This window comes from Xenia sp. Carnegie-2017, unplaced genomic scaffold (assembly GCF_021976095.1).
Source record: "Xenia sp. Carnegie-2017 unplaced genomic scaffold, XeniaSp_v1 HiC_scaffold_23, whole genome shotgun sequence".
In the NCBI taxonomy this organism is placed as follows: domain Eukaryota; kingdom Metazoa; phylum Cnidaria; class Anthozoa; order Malacalcyonacea; family Xeniidae; genus Xenia; species Xenia sp. Carnegie-2017.
This window is the reverse complement of record NW_025813486.1, coordinates 21,235,451-21,253,899: the sequence shown is the minus strand read 5'-3', so window position 1 is coordinate 21,253,899 and position 18,449 is coordinate 21,235,451. Positions and strand designations below refer to the sequence as shown.

Here is an 18,449-nt window from a genome sequence, read left to right as displayed (position 1 = left end):
TATTTATTAAACTGCCAAATTTTGTTGTTTGGAATGCTGAAATAGCGACCGAAAAGGAACATTTCTTGACTCCGGTAAGAAGCACAGTATTAGTTTTACTATTTTGTTTTTAACACGATACTTGAAGAGTGTTTCTACTACTAAGTTTTAATTTAAAGTTATTTTGGTCCAGTTTTGTTTGTTCTTCACTTAATCGCTCGCCAGACGTGGCGAAGCTGTCAATTTTTATCAAGTTTTGCATCCATCTTGTATCATGATCAAGGCATCAAGCTTAACTCTCCTGATTTGAATTGAGTTTACCTCCCAAAATGGGGCATAATTTGTTCATGTTTTTTTTTGAAAAGATGAAGGGAAAGTTTACAACAGAGTTGTGTTGAAATTGAATGCAGTGCCATTCAAAATTAATGAGAACTATGGTATATGTTGTATATTAAAAATAACTATTAAACTGTTTGCCTGCTCAATTTGACTGACTGTATTGTGTAGACAATTATAATGGGATTGGAAAGTTGGATTTATGCAAACAATTTTAAAGTACTACTTAGCGTTTCTGTAAATGAAATATTTATTGTTATAGTAAACAGGTTACTACTTAAAAACCAAGATAAAAGTAGTGTGTTGAACAATGTGCTAAGATTTGTTTCTACCTTGAAATTTTTGTTCAACAGTAACTTATGATTATATCATTAATATGCATGAAAAATTAAACATATTATTGTCTCATCTCATTAAATCCATACTTGGTATGATTCCAGGTGATCCACAAATTCACATCGGATGCATTGGTTACAATGAAGTTGAATGTAGAAGAAGCAAAAATAGATGGCAAAGAAATTCTTTGTGTCTTATGAAGAATTAGTAGAAATCAATAAAAGAATTTTTAAACAAATTGTAAACAAATTTAAATTTGCTCACGGTCAAGCAACCTAGTCAAAGAAGCAAAGTCTGTCTTCAACATGTGACCTTTCCAATTATTTAGTTTCTTTGTACAAAATACTATTTTCGAGAAACTTGATTTGTAAGTCTTTCATTAATATTTTTTACCAAGAGATAAAAGGAACTAATTCAAAGGCTTGATGTAAAATACAAAGATTTAACAAGTTGTTTATCATTTAATTCCCAAATGTTAGTTTGTACATATAAATAATTAGTATTGGTAGCTGTAAGTTGTTTAAGCAAAACAGAAGAGTAGTAGTGCTAGAAGGGGTTAGCATTTTGAAAAATTATATCTTGTTCATGACATATATTACACAATTCCAAAAAACTGTCAGTAATGCACAATAATATCTATAGAACTTGATAAATTTCTTCAGCTACACTGTCAAATAACTATTTTGCCTTCATGCAGCAATAGACAGTGTTTTTGTCAGAGAAACCAATGCACTTTAGTTTCCAAGTTTGTAATTTCAATGGAAAATTAATGTAGTTCTGTTCAGTAATAGATCCAAGATTCTGCCAAGCTGTTTACAAAATACAAATTACCAAGCAACAGTGTCATGGTGTTTTGAATTTTTTTCTTTTTTGTAGCTCTTCTATTTTAACATACTTTCTTTATGAGTTTTCAGTAGATTTATCAGGTAATGACAATACACTTATACTTATCCATGGTAAATTTTCAGTTGACTTATGTCGTAGGACTGAAGCAAACATTTTCTCGCTTCCTTAGGAGCATTTTTTACACAGTCAAACACACAAAAGCATGAAATAATGTATAAGTTTGACGAGATTGACAGGTCTAGTAAAGAATGCCGTTTGATTTTCACTTTTAAAAGGCTAAAATGTCATAAAATAACTTAAATGTTACATCCAAAATATGCGTTTCTCTACCGTCGATTTTCTTTATTTTGATGTGTGTCTGTCCTGTGTTTTCACGCAATGCTGAAGCATTATTTTCACATGATATGCTGTTGGTATCGTAATTGTTTTTTTCTCACTTGTTTTCGTTCATACAAACAGTATTAGAAATCAGGAGGAGTGAATATTGAAAAAATGTTTAAAGTGGAAGTTTTGACCACCAAAATCCGCCATTACCGCCATGTTTTTGACCACGGGTCCAGGCCCCTTTGCCCCTCCAGGTCTTATAGAGCTCAATGGGGTTGCTACAACCTGGGCGATGATCGGGGACGCGCCTGTTAACTTCCTGGTCAGCGGCAAAAGCCTTGACATAATAATCGCTATAAGTACAATATGTTTCTTGTATAAAATTTCATTACACAAATCAACACAAAGTATACAGCACAGCGCCCACATTGTATTATATGTTCATTTGGCTTTTACAAAATATGCGGTCTTTTTATAACGAATGTTACTGCAAACGCGCATTGTGAAGTATATTATTCTTTGTTATTGAGCTTGCTTGTAATATGTTCTAAAAGATATTGATGATGCTCAAAAGTATTCTAATCGGTAAGTCTTTTTATTCGGCACTTTTAAATCTTACAATTTATGTTTTGTATTATTATACGATTGTCATGTCTGATTATGGGCAAGCAAAGTACTCTGTCAGAGTTTGTCCAAAGTCAACATTCAGACAACTTGCATGAAAGTACTGCCCACATGAATCCCAACCAGTCTTCACCATCATCTATCTTGCAAATCTTGCATACCAAACTATTTCTCCTAATAAAATAAATTTTACACATTTTACTTATGGTATAGTAATCAAGCACACAATTGGCATCTCTGACACAAAACCTGTCGTCATTTTTATAACAAATGTTGCTTCAAACGCGCATTGTGACGTTAAATTTACGTATGATATTAAATCTAGAAGCTACTACTTAGATCATAGGAAATGGCCTATCCTCAATGCCTATACTCATTATGCTGAATATTCGCGCACTTTTCATTCTTACGTACATGTACTTGCGTTTTTCAAATGCTTTATAGGTCTCGCCTTAACTCCACCTAGTTAAGAAAAAATATAAAAACCTCGCATCAAAAGTGAAAAAAATAGTGGGCACATTACTGGCTCGTGGAATGAAATTCATATAAAGACGTATAAGCGTTCGAGTGTTTGCTCTGGCTCATTATTAAACATTTCAAAAGACTAAAATATATTAAGGAACAAATTTCGTGTTTCATATTCAGTATATGGCGCAGACAATTCTTCAGCGTGAATCTGCAGAATGCTCAAACAAACAAGTAAACTTCCTTAGAGAAAAACTCGCAAGTGTGCAAATTCTGGAAAATTACTGCACAGGTACATTGATGGAACGGTGGAGCAAATGGAAGAACTTCTTGAACAGTTTCAGGTCTCGTAGTTTGTTTTCAATTGTTGCCCCATACTGCAAACAATTTGTAACATATTCCGAAAACCATCATCATGTAAACTCAAAATTTCAGTTATAATAGCAAGAAACAAAATCTAAAAGCAATATTTTGACATTATTTCAAACTCATTATAAAGCTAATATAGCTAAGTTTACAAGATCATGTTTTTTGAAGTATGTTTTATAATTTATTTCTTCAAATTGTCGGCTTGAAAAGGTTTTTGTAATTGTTGAACAGTTAACTTTCAAAGGCCGTAATACGTATACCTTGATAAATTGATTTCACGCGTTAATATACTTGAAAAGTGAAAGAGGTTTTTGAATTTAGGTAATTGATTCTATCTCGTTTGTGAAAGCTGACAACCACTCAAAAACAAGGGGCAATAAACGTTTTTCAGTTACAGGTAATCAACTCAACCGCATCACGCATCTTACCCCAAACTAAAGCGAGAAAACACCAAGAAATTTTCAACCGACGCATGAATTGGGCAGCCAAGCCTGCTACATTTCCCCCGCCCCCCCTTCTTTAATATTGCATGACCAATTAACATTTTATAGTCGCAAAGACATTCCATTATGGAGTTAGAAGAATCGAATCTAACAGCCATTTCTATCTATATTAGCAAAAAACTCATTAGGAAAAAACCGTTCAAGGACTCGCCAATTATTTTGCTATCTCTTTTAAATACATTTTATTATCTAACACATCTGCATAGCTTAGCATAATAAGAATGTTTTACTTGAAGACAAACAAAATGCTGAAAAAACATATCATTTATTTTTCCTAGGAATGGAAGTCTCACATTCACCGTCGAGGCAAAATACTCTTCCAATCCGTAGAAATAATGGTGGCGTTACCACTACAGCGTTTGGTGCAAGACGTTTTATTCCTGAAGCGAGACCGCCACCACGAAGGAGCAGAACTGTAAACAGAAGCAAGATTCAAGGTAGAGACAACCGACCTTACTTACGGGACTTGATATTATTTAGTGGGCCAAATGAAGATGTGGTACCACGGCAATGCTCACGGCTTTTATTAATGGAAAATGGCCACATCTTAACTGGTTGTAGTTTCACTAAAGGCCTATCAGCTGCAGCAGTTGAGATCAGAATAATTGAAGCATTTGATGGAAAAATACCCTCAAATGTGGAGATTGAGATTTTGACCTCAATCCACAACAGTTTAGTGGCCCCATCGTTAGCACCTGGGCAACTTCTTGATGGGATGATGCTTCACAGAATTTTCAAACAGAAACCTGTCTATGTACGTCCAAGCTGCATGTTGCTGAATACAAAATCCTCAAAGCAATCCAGACAGGTATTTTCAAGGGCTCTAGGAGGGAATGAAAGGAAGTTATATTTTATGTTTAAGGTTCTGTTCGCTGAATGATTTTAAATATTTAATTGTATTTGCTGAGCCAAATCAATCACCTCATCCCATCGTAACCTAGGTACATGTTATGGACAAAACATGCGTCCATATTGTCAATCAAATAATATTTGCAATTGGTAAAAAGAAATGCACCTTTTATTTTTTAAAGGATGATGCAAATATCCCTGATAATGCATTTAATATTGATGATGTTGAGGATCAGTCTGGTTCCAATGCTGGTAGTCTAGTACAAAATGATCTTGCCAATGCCACTGTATACCATGGACAAATGCCTCCATGTGATTCCTCAAATGTGTTGCCATCAAGAGATAATATTACTGCCCCAGAACAGCAAGCAATACTTCCTGTTAATTCTGCTGATGATTTACCACAATTTCCTTCCACTTGTACAACAAATACAGTTAGTACAAGTCCCTCTGTTGACCTCAAAAATGCTACAAGTTTTGATTTAGGAAACAACATGCTCACAGCTGTACAGAGACCAAGTGAAGAAATCCCTCTGTTGTCTGATGATTGTAAGAACCTTTTTTAATGCATTTGACTTCTTGATTTTAATACACATGGTGAGAGGGTCAGTTTTCAAAAAATATAGTTTTCTCTTAAGCACAATAGTTTTCTTACTCATAAAAATTATACTTTTCTCCTAAACACAATAATTTCTTTCGTATAAAAACTATGGTTTTCTGGCAAACACTATAGTTTTCTTTTAAAAACTTTAGTTTTTACCATAAAACCATAGTTTTCTATTAAAAGCTATAGTTTATTTTTGTAAAGGTTAAGATTGTGCCTGTTGGGCTTTTTTTGTCCATGCTTTTTCAACTATCACACATGACAGACATTAAGAATTCCACTCCAATGGAAAATTTTTATTGATACTTTTACTTTTTATCAGTAATTCAACTTTGATACAAAATTGTATTTAAATGTTATTCAACTGTCTTTATCTTAATCATTGCTTAAGTATTGTATACATGCATTGACTAATGAGGATGTTTAAATCCCACAAATACGTAAGTGTGAAATGAGCTTCATAAGTTTACCAAGATTGCTTTGCCAAATCATACAATATAGTTAAATCTAACTTTTTTAGGTGATGATTGCCACCTTTCATATGGTTTAGAAAATCCTGCAAAACATGTGGTTATACTCAGAAGTAGCATTCGCAAGGATATCATCTCAATTTTCAGCGACCCAGCTATAGTGGATTGTTTACTTGAAGTTCAGGTACTGGATGAGCAAGGGAGACCTGAAAAAGGAGAAGGTAAAGGAGTGATGTTGGATATGCTAACAAACTTTTGGCAAGATTGTTTTAACTTGTTAATGGTTGGCTCTAGCGAAAAAATTCCATTTATAAGACACGATCTTCAGAAAAAAGAATGGGAAGCAGTAGCAAGAGTCTTGTTTTTTGGCTACAAGAATTGTAGTTACTTTCCACTGAAGTTGTCTCGGTTATTTGTGGTTACGTGCTTGTTTGGAGAAGAAGACATTACTATAGAATTTCTGCTCGAGTCTTTCCGGAAATATATTGCATCCGATGATAGAGAAGTATGCATAGAAAGTTTTTCTTATATTTTTTAACTTTCAGGCTCTTCAGGTTTTTTATAGGGTTACATACAAAAAAGTTATTGTCACTTTTTTTGAAATGGCAATGCAACATGGTAATACGTAATGTGCAGATTTGATTGTTTCTTAGGTGATGGATTCCTGTCTTGGTGGTGAATTTAGCGTGGATGATGAAGACATCTTAGAGTTTCTTTCCACCTTCAAATGCTTCAAAGTACCAAGTGCGGAAAACATCAAAGCCATTATTAATGAATTGGCACACCAGGAGCTCATTCAAAAGCCCAATTATGTACTTAATTGCTGGACTCCCATCCTCAGTCAATTAAAATATGATCAGTGTTGCCAAAGTATTGAAACTGTCAGTGAATTTTACAAGATGAAAGAGCCATCATCCAAAAAAGTTATTAAATTATTGAAAGTTGAGGCAAACACTGAGGCTGAACGACAGTGCCTTTAACACCTGAAGAGATTTGTGAAGTCCTTAGAAGGAGAACAGCTATCACGGTTTTTGCAGTTCTGCACTGGAAGTAATGTAATATCATGCACATTTATATCTATCACCTTTACAAGCCTAGATGGATTTCAACGAAGACCTGTTGCTCGTACATGCGTCCCAAGGATTGAACTGCCAACCACATATGAATCTTATCCAGCACTTGTGGAAGAGTTCACAAACATCTTAAAGGATGAAAAATCTTGGGCATTTAATATTGTTTAGATTGAGAACAACATTTTCAAATTTACATTCTTAAAAATTTTTTAAAGCTTTTTTAAAAACTATGAACATGGCCGTGCAAGATTGATGATTGTGGGGGCAGGGCAATGTTTATATACATAGGGATTTTTGTACAGTAGGAGCATCTTTTCCAAAACGTTCTGCTATAGTTTACATTGAAAAAACTGGTTGCTATTGTTAAGATATGCTCTCATATTCTTCCCATATTTAGTAAACATTAATTCAAGTGTAAGTAATTAGATGACTAATGTTAAGAGATACTTATAATGTTATCAAGACAATATTTTTTAAAATTCCTAGTAGTTTTCCGTTGACGTCAATAAACCATATTTGTTATCAGAACCCAAAATAATCTTACGTAAATTTTGTATAAATAGAAGTAGTTAAATCATTGTAAAATAGAAGACGTTGAACATTAGATGTGATCGTATAGTTATCTGTAACATTTGTTGGTGTAAGTCAATACATGGCTACACCACAAAACCTAACAGGTTATGGGCCCAGGAGAGGACTTGTCTTCGATGGAGATGAAGGCAGATACGAGCTCTGGGAAGTGAAGTTTCTCTCATTCATGAGAATGCAGAAACTGCACGATGTGTTTGTTCCTAGCCGTGGTGAAGACGAGCTGGATGAGGCAAGGAATGCGAATGCCTTTGCCGAGTTGGTGCAATGCCTAGACGATCGGAGTTTGTCTCTTATTATAAGAGAGGCAAGAGATGATGGCCGAAGAGCCCTAAATGTTCTACGTGAGCATTACCAAGGAAAGGGCAAACCCAGAATCATCGCCCTATATACAGAGTTAACCTCCCTGAAAAAAGGTGAAAACGAGACCACTACAGATTACATGATTCGAGCAGAAACTGCTGCAACCGCATTAAAATCCGCCGAGGAGATAATAAGCGACGGCTTACTAATTGCAATGGTGTTAAAGGGTCTACCGAGGACGTACAAAACATTCTCGACTGTGGTTATTCAGCGAGAAAAACAAATGACATTCATGGAATTCAAAACAGCTTTACGGAATTACGAGGAGAACGAAAAGTGCTGTGATCAGAACGAAAAGGACAACGTTATGTTCACAAAGCAAAAAGAACGATTTGAAGGAAAATGTATCAAGTGCGGCAAGATAGGACACAAAAGCTCAGAGTGTTGGATGAAGAAAGATAAATGGTGCAGTAAGTGTAAGAACAAGACGCACAACACAAAGGATTGTCGATCAACGAAGAAGGATTACGCAAAGAAAGCAACAGAAAAGAAGAAAGAAGATGAAGAAAACGGCGAAAACTCGTATGCGTTTACGCTGAATGATTCTCAAGATAGAAGAAGAAGAAAGGAAAGCACAAACTTACTTGTGGACACCGGAGCGACAAGTCATATCCTAAATGACAGCTCCAAATTTGTAAGCTTTGATAAAAATTTCGATTGTAATTCCCACTTTATAGAGTTAGCAGATGGTAGCAAAGCAAATGTGTTATTGGGAAAGGGAAACGCTAAAGTTAAATTATTCGAATAAAGGGTAATCTACATGACATAATACTAAATAACGCGCTCTATATTCCATCTTATGATCAAAACATATTCTCGGTTTCAGCAGAAATAGATAAAGGAGGAACAGTAAACTTAGATAAACAGGCAAGTAATTATATTACTGAGGAAGGTAGCGTATTTGAAATTAAACAGAAAGGACGGTTGTATTACTTGAACAGTATTTCATCATCAAGTAACAGTGCTACTTCGCTAAAGGACTGGCACAAACTATTAGGCCACTGTAACTATACGGATATCAGAAAACTCGAGAAGGTAGTTGACGGAATGAAAATTACAGACTACACGGAGGTAGAATGTGAAGTGTGTACACAGGGGAAAATGTGCCAGAGTAGAAGTAGAGAACCGGATCAAAAGGCTAAAGCTCATTTAGAATTTGTTCATTGTGACCTAGCAGGGCCAATAGAGCCCACTGCCAAAGATGGATTTAAATATGCTCTATCATTTGTAGATGATTTTTCAGGTATAAATATGGTCTATTTTCTGAAGCAAAAAAGTGACACATTAGAAGCTACAGAAAAGTTCTTAGCTGACGTGGCGCCTTACGGAAAAGTCAAGAGGTTACGAAGTGACAACGGAGGTGAGTTTCTTAATAACGAATTCAAGTGCCTAATGAGAAAGAAGTCCATTAAACATGAGACTAGTGCGCCGTACTCACCCCATCAAAACGGCACTGTAGAAAGAGCATGGCGTAGTTTATTTAGCATGGCAAGGTGTCTATTAATAGATGCTGCATTACCAAAATACTTGTGGACGTATGCCGTGATGGCTTCTGCTTACATCCGAAACAGATGTTTTAATACACGATTAGGGAAGAAACCCTACGAAGCACTTATTGGGAAGAAGCCAAATTTGAGTAGGATGCATGTTTTCGGCTCAACATGTTTTGCATATGTACAAAATGCAAAAAAGCTTGATGACCGTAGTAGAAAAGGGACCTTTGTTGGGTACGACAAAGGAAGCCCAGCGTATCTAGTGTTTTATGCAGGTACTAATAAAGTTGAAAAAGCACGATGCGTAAAATTCCATGACAATTTTAAGGTTCAGCAAATAGATTCAGATGATTTTGTCTTAAGCGGACAAAAGAATGCTAAGAGCGTAAATAATAAACCTGAATTACCTAGTACAGTAGAGGCAAAACAAGATAGTTCTAACAATGAAATTGTACAAGCAAGTGATGACTCACAAATACAGGAAAGTCATGAACAAGATACGCAAATACGATATCCGACAAGAGCACGTAGCAAACCAAATTATTTTGGACAAACCAAAACAGAGGATAATATTAATATAACAGTAGATTACTGCTATAGACTAGCAGACATTCCAGTGAATTATGAACAAGCATCAAAAGCACCAGATGCAGCTAAATGGCAGGAAGCCATGGGTGTAGAAATGAAAGCATTACTAGACAATGAGACATTTGAAATTGTACCACAACCTAAGGATAGGCAAATAGTGGGGGCAAAATGGGTATATACAATTAAGACAAACCAGAAAGGAGAGGAAACATACAAAGCAAGATTTGTGGCTAAGGGTTACTCTCAAGTGCAGGATATTGACTATCAAGAAACGTTCGCACCCACAGCACGAATGAGTTCAGTTCGCACGCTATTACAAAGCACGGTTCAGAAAAATATGCTTATTCACCAAATGGATGTGAAGACTGCCTACTTAAATGCGCCTATTGATCGGGAAATCTATATAGAACAGCCCGAAGGTTTCGAGAAAATAGGTAACAATGGTGAAAAACTAGTTTGTAAATTAAAGAAGTCACTATATGGACTCAAACAGAGCGGTAGAAATTGGAACAATTTATTGCATGAATTCCTAACCCAGGAAAAATTTGTTCAGTCACTCGCAGATCCATGCCTATATGTTCATACGATTGATGATAAGCGATGCATTATTGTTATTATATGGGTAGATGATATCATTTTAGCAGCAAGCGACGCAGATCTACTCAAAGCAATCAAAGAATCTTTAAGTAGCAGATTTAAGATGACTGACTTAGGAGAACTGAAATGGTTCTTAGGTATTGAATTTCAAAGAAGTGAAAACTGCATGAAGATGAACCAAAGCCGTTACCTTCAGAAAGTTCTTTCGAAGTTCAAAATGTCTGATTGCAAACCAAAGCCAACTCCATGTGTTTTAGGAATTGAAAACGTTTTGAGTAAGGAGTCCCCTGAATTGAATGATCCTAAATTGTATAGGGCAATGATAGGAAGCTTAATTTATATGATGACCGGTACACGACCAGATTTGTGTTATGTTGTAACAAAACTGTCTCAGAAAATGTCAAAACCCACACAAGCAGACTTGGGTATAGCAAAGCACGTGTTGAGATACTTAAAAGGCACACAAGAGTTAGGGTTGATATTTCAAAAATCGAGTCAGCCACTAACACTTAAAGGTTTTAGTGATTCAGATTGGGGAGCGTCTATAGAAGATAGACGAAGTATTACAGGTTATAACTTCCAGCTTTCACAACAAGGACCACTAATATCATGGAAAAGCCGAAAACAACCAACAGTTGCATTGTCAACGTGCGAAGCAGAGTATGTTGCACTCGCTAATGCAGTGCAGGAAGCAAAGTTCTTAATGCAACTCTGTCAAGATATGAAGGTAGGTATAAACGAAGGTAAGTCATTAATCAAGGAGCAATGAACTTAGCCAAGAATCCAGTCCATCACCAGAGATCCAAACATATTGACATAAAATACCACTTCATCAGATCAGAAATACAGAAAGGTAGAATTAACTTAGAATATGTAACCAGTGAAGAAAACATAGCAGATATTTTTACAAAACCAGCAAGCAAAAACAAATTGGAGAAATTTAAGCAGACAATTTTAGGAAAGATATGATAGGAATTATAAAGTACGCATAAGTAAGACCAAACGGTAAGTATCAGTTTAGGAATGCAAATATTTTATACTCAGAACATAAGAGCAAGTGGGGGTGTTAAGATATGCTCTTATATTCTTCCCATATTTAGTAAACATTAATTCAAGTGTAAGTAATTAGATGACTAATGTTAAGAGATACTTATAATGTTATCAAGACAATATTTTTAAAATTCCTAGTAGTTTTCCGTTGACGTCAATAAACCATATTTGTTATCAGAACCCAAAATAATCTTACGTAAATTTTGTATAAATAGAAGTAGTTAAATCATTGTAAATAAGAAGACGTTGAACATTAGATGTGATCGTATAGTTATCTGTAACATTTGTTGGTGTAAGTCAATACATGGCTACATCACAAAACCTAACAGTTATTGATTAAAATAGATCAAAACATACAAATGAATAAATATGCACCTCCTCCCAACTATCGATTTTACATGGCCCTGATGAACAAATGTCTAGTATGAACTTCTGAGAAACTAATTATATCTTTCAATTTAACACGATTTGCAAACATGTTGAGTTAGCCCTGTGTAAAGTTTGTAAGTATTTCAACTGCTTCCAAATAGTGATTGATGCCATAATTGCCATCATTAGCAAGGGGATTAATACTATTGGAAAGCAACTGTTTCTGTTCTTCTGACAAATTTATTAAAGTGTCTGGTATAACAACTTCATTATCACTGCGTACTTGAGGTGTTGGTCCTTCATTGTCCACTCCATATTCTTCAAAATTAAGAAGCGAATCAGTAGTGTGAATTATATTTGTTTGCCATTATGCCAGAGGTGTTTGATGGCCAGTTGTCCTCATGCCGTGATGGTTCCATTGTTGCTTAAACTCTAACAATGCTTCATTTATTCTTGAGAGATAAACAAAGTGCAATGCAAATAAATTTTCCTCATTCAATGCATCAAGAAGGAGCATCTTTTCCAGAAAAGTAAAAATCCCTATATAAAGAGCTGATAGCACCCTGTTTACCCCTGCCCATAATCTTTCGGTACATTGATTGTGAACACTTCGTCCAGCAATAAAACTCCCCCTGTTTATTCCACGGCGTGCCAGGGGCGGATCTAGAGTATGTCAAATCCGTCGCGCGACTGATGTTTGAAATTCAAAAATTACCTATTCATATTAATTAAAAATCATTAATTATTCTTACTTTATTATCGCATTTACTTCGTGATAAAAATCCAGCATTATCTATTTTTGAAAACTAATGCTAATCCAATGAATATCTCGTTGGTAACCAGATCAGTTGAATTTTAATTGACCTGGAATAATCATTGAGTTCTGTAAGACCTGGAGGAAACGTCAACAAAATTACTATAAATTATTAGCGCGGCCGCGTGGTCAAAACATGGCGGATTTGGGTGGTCAAAGTCAGCGGAGAGACGCGGGCTCATGAAATAAAATTTTGTCGCCCACCCTGATTTGACCATCTTGATTGAGTATAGAAAATATCAAAACTATTTATTTTCCTAACATAAATACTTTTTAAAACTTTATTTATTAAACTGCAAACTTCTGTGGTTTGCGGATGCTGAAATAGCGACAGAAAAGTGAACATTTCTTGACTCCGGTAAGAAGCACAGTATTAGTTTTACTATTTTGTTTTTAACACGTTACTTGAAGAGTGTTCTAAGTTTTAATTTAAAGTTGTTTTGGTCCAGTCTTGTTTGTTCTACACTTAATCGCTCGCCAGACGTGACGAAGCTGTCAATTTTTATCGAATTTTGCATCCATCTTGTATCATGATCAAGGCATCAAGCTTAACTCTCCTGATTTGAATTGAGTTTACCTCCCAAAAATGGGGCATAATTTGTTCATGTTTTTTTTTGAAAAGATAAAGGGAAAGTTTACAACAGAGTTGTGTTGAAATTGAATGCAGTGCCATGCAAAATTAATGAGAACTATGGTACATGTTGTATAATAAAAATAACTATTAAACTGGTTGCCTGCTCAATTTGGCTGACTGTATAGTGTAGACAATTATAATGGGATTGGAAAGTTGGATTTATGCAAACAATTTTAAAGTACTACTTAGCGTTTCTGTAAATGAAGTATTTATTGTTATAGTAAACAGTTTACTACTTAAAAACCAAGATAAAAGTAGTGTGTTGAACAATGTGCTAAGATTTGTTTCTACCTTGAAATTTTTGTTCTACAGTAGCTTATCATTATATCATTAATATGCATGAAAAATTAAACATATTGTTGTCTCATCTCACCAAATCCATACTTGGTACGATTTCAGGTGATCCACAAATTCACATCGGATGCATTGGTTACAATGAAGTTGAATGTAGAAGAAGCAAAAATAGATGGCAAAGAAATTCTTTGTGTCTTATGAAGAGTTAGTAGAAATCAATAAAAAGAATTCTTTAAACACATTGTAAACAAATTTAAATTTGCTCATGGTTAAGCAACCTAGTCAAAGAAGCAAAGTCTGTCTTCAACATGTGACCTTTCCAATTATTTAGTTCCTTTGTACAAATACTATTTTCGAGAAACTTGATTTGTAAGTCTTTCATTAATATTTATTTACCAAGAGATAAAAGGAACTAATTCAAAGGCTTGATGTAAAATACAAAGATTTAACAAGTTGTTTATCATTTAATTCCCAAATGTTAGTTTGTACATATAAATAATTAGTATTGTTAGCTGTAAGTCGTTTAAGCAAAACAGAAGAGTAGTAGTGCTCGAAGGGTTAGCATTTTGAAAAATTATATCTTGTTCATGACATATATTACACAATTCCAAAAAACTGTCAGTAATGCACAATAATATCTATAGAACTTGATAAATTTCTTCAACTACACTGTCAAATAACTATTTTGCCTTCATGCAGCAATAGACAGTGTTTTTGTCAGAGAAACCAATGCACTTTAGTTTCCAAGTTTGTAATTTCAATGGAAATTTAATGTAGTTCTGTTCAGTAATAGATCCAAGATTCTGCCAAGCTGTTTACAAAATACAAATTACCAAGCAACAGTGTCATGGTGTTTTGAATTTTTCTTTTTGTAGCTCTTCTATTTTAACATACTTTCTTTATGAGTTTTCAGTAGATTTATCAGGTAATGACAATACACTTATGATACTTATCCATGGTAAATTTTCAGTTGACTTATGTCGTAGGACTGAAGCAAACATTTTATCGCTTCCTTAGGAGCATTTTACACAGATTTATCCATTTGAGCAAGAAAAATAGTTGCACCAAACTGTTTACAAACAGTCAAACACACAGAAGCATGAAATAATGTATAAGTTTGACGAGATTGACAGGTCTACTAATGCCGTTTGATTTTCACTTTTAAAAGGTTAAAATGTCATAAAATAACTTAAATGTTACAGCCAAAATATGCGTTTCTCTACCGTCGATTTTCTTTATTTTCATGTGTGTTTTCACGCAATGCTGAAGCATTATTTTCACTGTGAAAATATTGCCCATTGCATGAAAAGAAGCAAAATAGCAATGATAAAAATAAGCTAACTTCTCTCGTGAACCGTGGAGATGAACAATGATATACTTTTTTGTATAGACTAAAGAGTTTAATCGATCAAACAAGTTTGACGCTGGTAAGAAAACGTCATACATGTGTAGCCGATATATAACTCTTTCGTCGATAGTTATAAATGCATCCTCGTAGGAGCAGATAACTGACAGCCACAGTTGACTCACTGTTATGAATTTAAGTTTTTACCTTGATTTTCATCAAAAATTGCTTGCCGAATCCCAATATACACATACATTTTCCTCACTCTTTCCTCAGGAGGGAGTGGGAAATTATGGAATTTTCGGAAAAGCGGTCAATTTCGGTAAATCTCAGCGGCAAAGGACGAAATCCGCCATTTTTTGGCATCATCAGATATCTAAGGCCGCGCTTGAGATAGCCGCTCCAGTTATTATAGAACTCAATGGTTTTGACCACCAAAATCCGCCATTACCGCCATGTTTTTGACCACGGGGTCCAGGCCCCTTTTCCCCTCCAGGTTTTATAGAACTCAATGGGAATAACCGACTTATAAGCGGGGTGGCTTGACCATTGAGTTCTATAAGACCTGGAGGGGAAAAGGGGCCTGGACCTAGAGCCCTGTATTAGTAAGAATTGGGACATCTATTGTTATCCGTTTAGCTTACGTTGATTGGGTAATATTGATCACCTGATCAATTTCCGCCATTTTGGTTCCTAGTTTTGAAATTTGAGCCAGTGTTTATACAGCAATTGCTGCTAGTAATACAGTATTTTGAGATAATATTGCGTTTTCTATTGATAAGTTTGTAATAACTGATTGTTGACGGCTACTAAATGTCATTACATATCGCCAGAATCGAGGATTACGAAAAAAATGAAAGAAATGCCTTTATGTCGAACTTACGAAATTTGATTGCGTATGGTGATTGTTGTGCTGAACTGCTTTTGATATAAGGCTCAATTAACTGACTCAAGTAGAGAAACATTTTGGGCCAAATAACATTGCAAAGTTCGTGCTGATGCAGTTTCAATAGTTTTCTTACTCCAAAGCTTGTTTTTTAATCGAAGATGATTTCTCATTATGTTCTGAAATTGGTCAATCTACAAACCTCTCAATTCTCAGCCACTTCCACACTAAAACAAACAACTACACCAAATCACAGAAACTCTTATGATTTTCCATGTTGTATTTTGTATTTTCCATGTTGTATTTTGTTCATCATTTAAAATGAAGTAATTATAATTAGGATATTCACTGAAACAGCTGAGTACAATATATTTTTGGTAATGAATTGTACAAATGTACCCTACTTCTGTAGCTGAAAGTAAAACATTACTTCTCTTCTAGACTTTTCAATGATATTTTAATTGTAGGTTTTTTTATAAGGTCACAGAGGCATATCTCCATAATTTCAGCTATTTGGGCTTTTTAATGTATATTACAACTGTTGCTGCCTTTCTCATATATATTAAAATATTGCTGGCTTTCTAATATATATTTAGGTGCTGCTAGCTTTTTGATATATATATTTCACTGGCAATACAAGGCATAGAATTTGAACAAATGGGGCAGAGCCTCCTCCAACACACCCTGTTTGATCATTAAACACATACAGAAGTTTTGTCATTCCTCAACCAATAAATTTAACTCATTGCTAAATTAAAGATTGGATCAGACTCATATGCTGTATAAAAGACTACAAACAGTAGCATTTATAGCAAACAGACTGTTCTTCAACAACAGAAATGTTTCATGTTATAGAAATAATATATTCATTTTAAAGAAATGCTTCACCAAAATTTTCAGCAGAATCCTTAACAAACTTTACTAGAAATAAACTTTAATACTTTATAAAGTGTTAAGGAGAAATAACTTCATATAAAGGAATAAAACGTTTAAGGTCAAATGCATCTTGGTCAAATCATTGCATATTTCAATAACTAAAAGTAAAAGTCTGTCATTTTCTGCTGAGCAAGAAAATTTTGTGATCTTTCAGAATAAAAATGCCATGCTTGGATTAAATTGGGGGGCATAAACCACTCACTACCATTAAATTGTTACAAATCTTGAACACAAATCTCTCAGGACCAAAACTGCATGATTACTATGATTCGAAGTTTCGAACGAAGTCTTGTCCAACTATTTGATAACACTGATGCCAGGATAACATTTCCGCTTGCCACCAAGCTTAAAGATCTTGAAAACTTGCTACAGAGTCCGAACATAAGCCGAGAAAACACGTTCACGTACGAAAAATACTTCTTACAATGGGTCATGATCAATTTGAAGAACGAACTAGTAAACCGCAAACGAAGCTCATACCAATGAAATTAAATCAGGTCTGCCGTAAATCGTTAAAAAAACGCAAAGAGCTTGCTATTATTCCTAATATATTTGATACTACCATGGAATAAGCTTAAATTGCCTTCTTCTTTGCCTATAAACCCAATTTCCAATAGTATTATTATAGTTTCACTTTGCAAGTAGGAACCAAAATGGCGGCTCCGTGCTCGCCCCAGACCGTTTGTCCCAACTCTTACTAATAGAGGGCTCTGGCTGGACCCGTGGTCAAAAACATGGCGGTAATGGCGGATTTTGGTGGTCAAAACTTCCACTTTAAAAATTTTTTTTAATATTCACTCCCTCCTGATTTCCAATACTGTTTATATGAACGATAACAAGTGAAATTACGATACCGACAGCATCATGTGAAAATAGTGCTTTAGCATTGCGTGAAAACACAGTACACACACATGAAAATAAAGAAAATCGACGGTAGAGAAACGCATATTTTGGCTGTAACATTTAAGTTATTTTATGACATTTTAACCTTTTAAAAGTGAAAATCAAACGGCATTAGTAGACCTGTCAATCTCGTCAAACTTATACATTATTTCATGCTTCTGTGTGTTTGACTGTTTGTAAACAGTTTGGTGCAACTATTTTTCTTGCTCAAATGGATAAATCTGTGTAAAAATGCTCCTAAGGAAGCGATAAAATGTTTGCTTCAGTCCTACGACATAAGTCAACTGAAAATTTACCATGGATAAGTATCATAAGTGTATTGTCATTACCTGATAAATCTACTGAAAACTCATAAAGAAAGTATGTTAAACTAGAAGAGCTACAAAAAAGAAAAAAATTCAAAACACCATGATACTGTTGCTTGGTAATTTGTATTTTGTAAACAGCTTTGCAGAATCTTGGATCTATTACTGAACAGAACTACATTAAATTCCCATTGAAATTACAAACTTGGAAACTAAAGTGCATTGGTTTCTCTGACAAAAACACTGTCTCTATTGCTGCATGAAGGCAAAATAGTTATTTGACAGTGTAGGTGAATGGTTATTTGACAGTGTAGCTTAATCTTTGGCAGAAAAAAATTTTGAGTTTTTTTCTCAAAAGGTGAATTTGCTGGCACTGTATGTGTAGATGGGTAAAGGGTTACAATAAACTTGCATGGTTTGAAGTCTGAGGTTTTCTACATCTATGAACTGTCCCTTGTAGCACCAAATTTCTAACTTAACTCATTACATAGATGTTTGAATGGAGG

At 34.8% G+C, this 18,449-nt stretch overlaps 2 protein-coding genes across 2 annotated transcripts in view; one reads left to right on the top strand and one right to left on the bottom strand.

Moving 5' to 3' along the window:
- Window positions 1-2,872, bottom strand: part of LOC124449461 (phospholipid-transporting ATPase ABCA3-like) — a 96,647-nt gene extending 93,775 nt beyond the window's left edge. Inside the window, exon 1 of the mRNA XM_047000381.1 lies at window positions 2,860-2,872. The gene's annotated coding sequence lies outside the window, so the exon portion shown is untranslated. The remainder of the gene's footprint in view (window positions 1-2,859) is intronic.
- Window positions 2,873-7,430: 4,558 nt separating this feature from the next.
- Window positions 7,431-8,477, top strand: LOC124449349. Its single transcript, XM_047000278.1, has one exon. The coding sequence runs from the start codon at window positions 7,431-7,433 to the stop codon at window positions 8,475-8,477; it is 1,047 nt and encodes a 348-aa protein (XP_046856234.1).
- The last annotated feature ends 9,972 nt before the right edge of the window (window positions 8,478-18,449 follow it).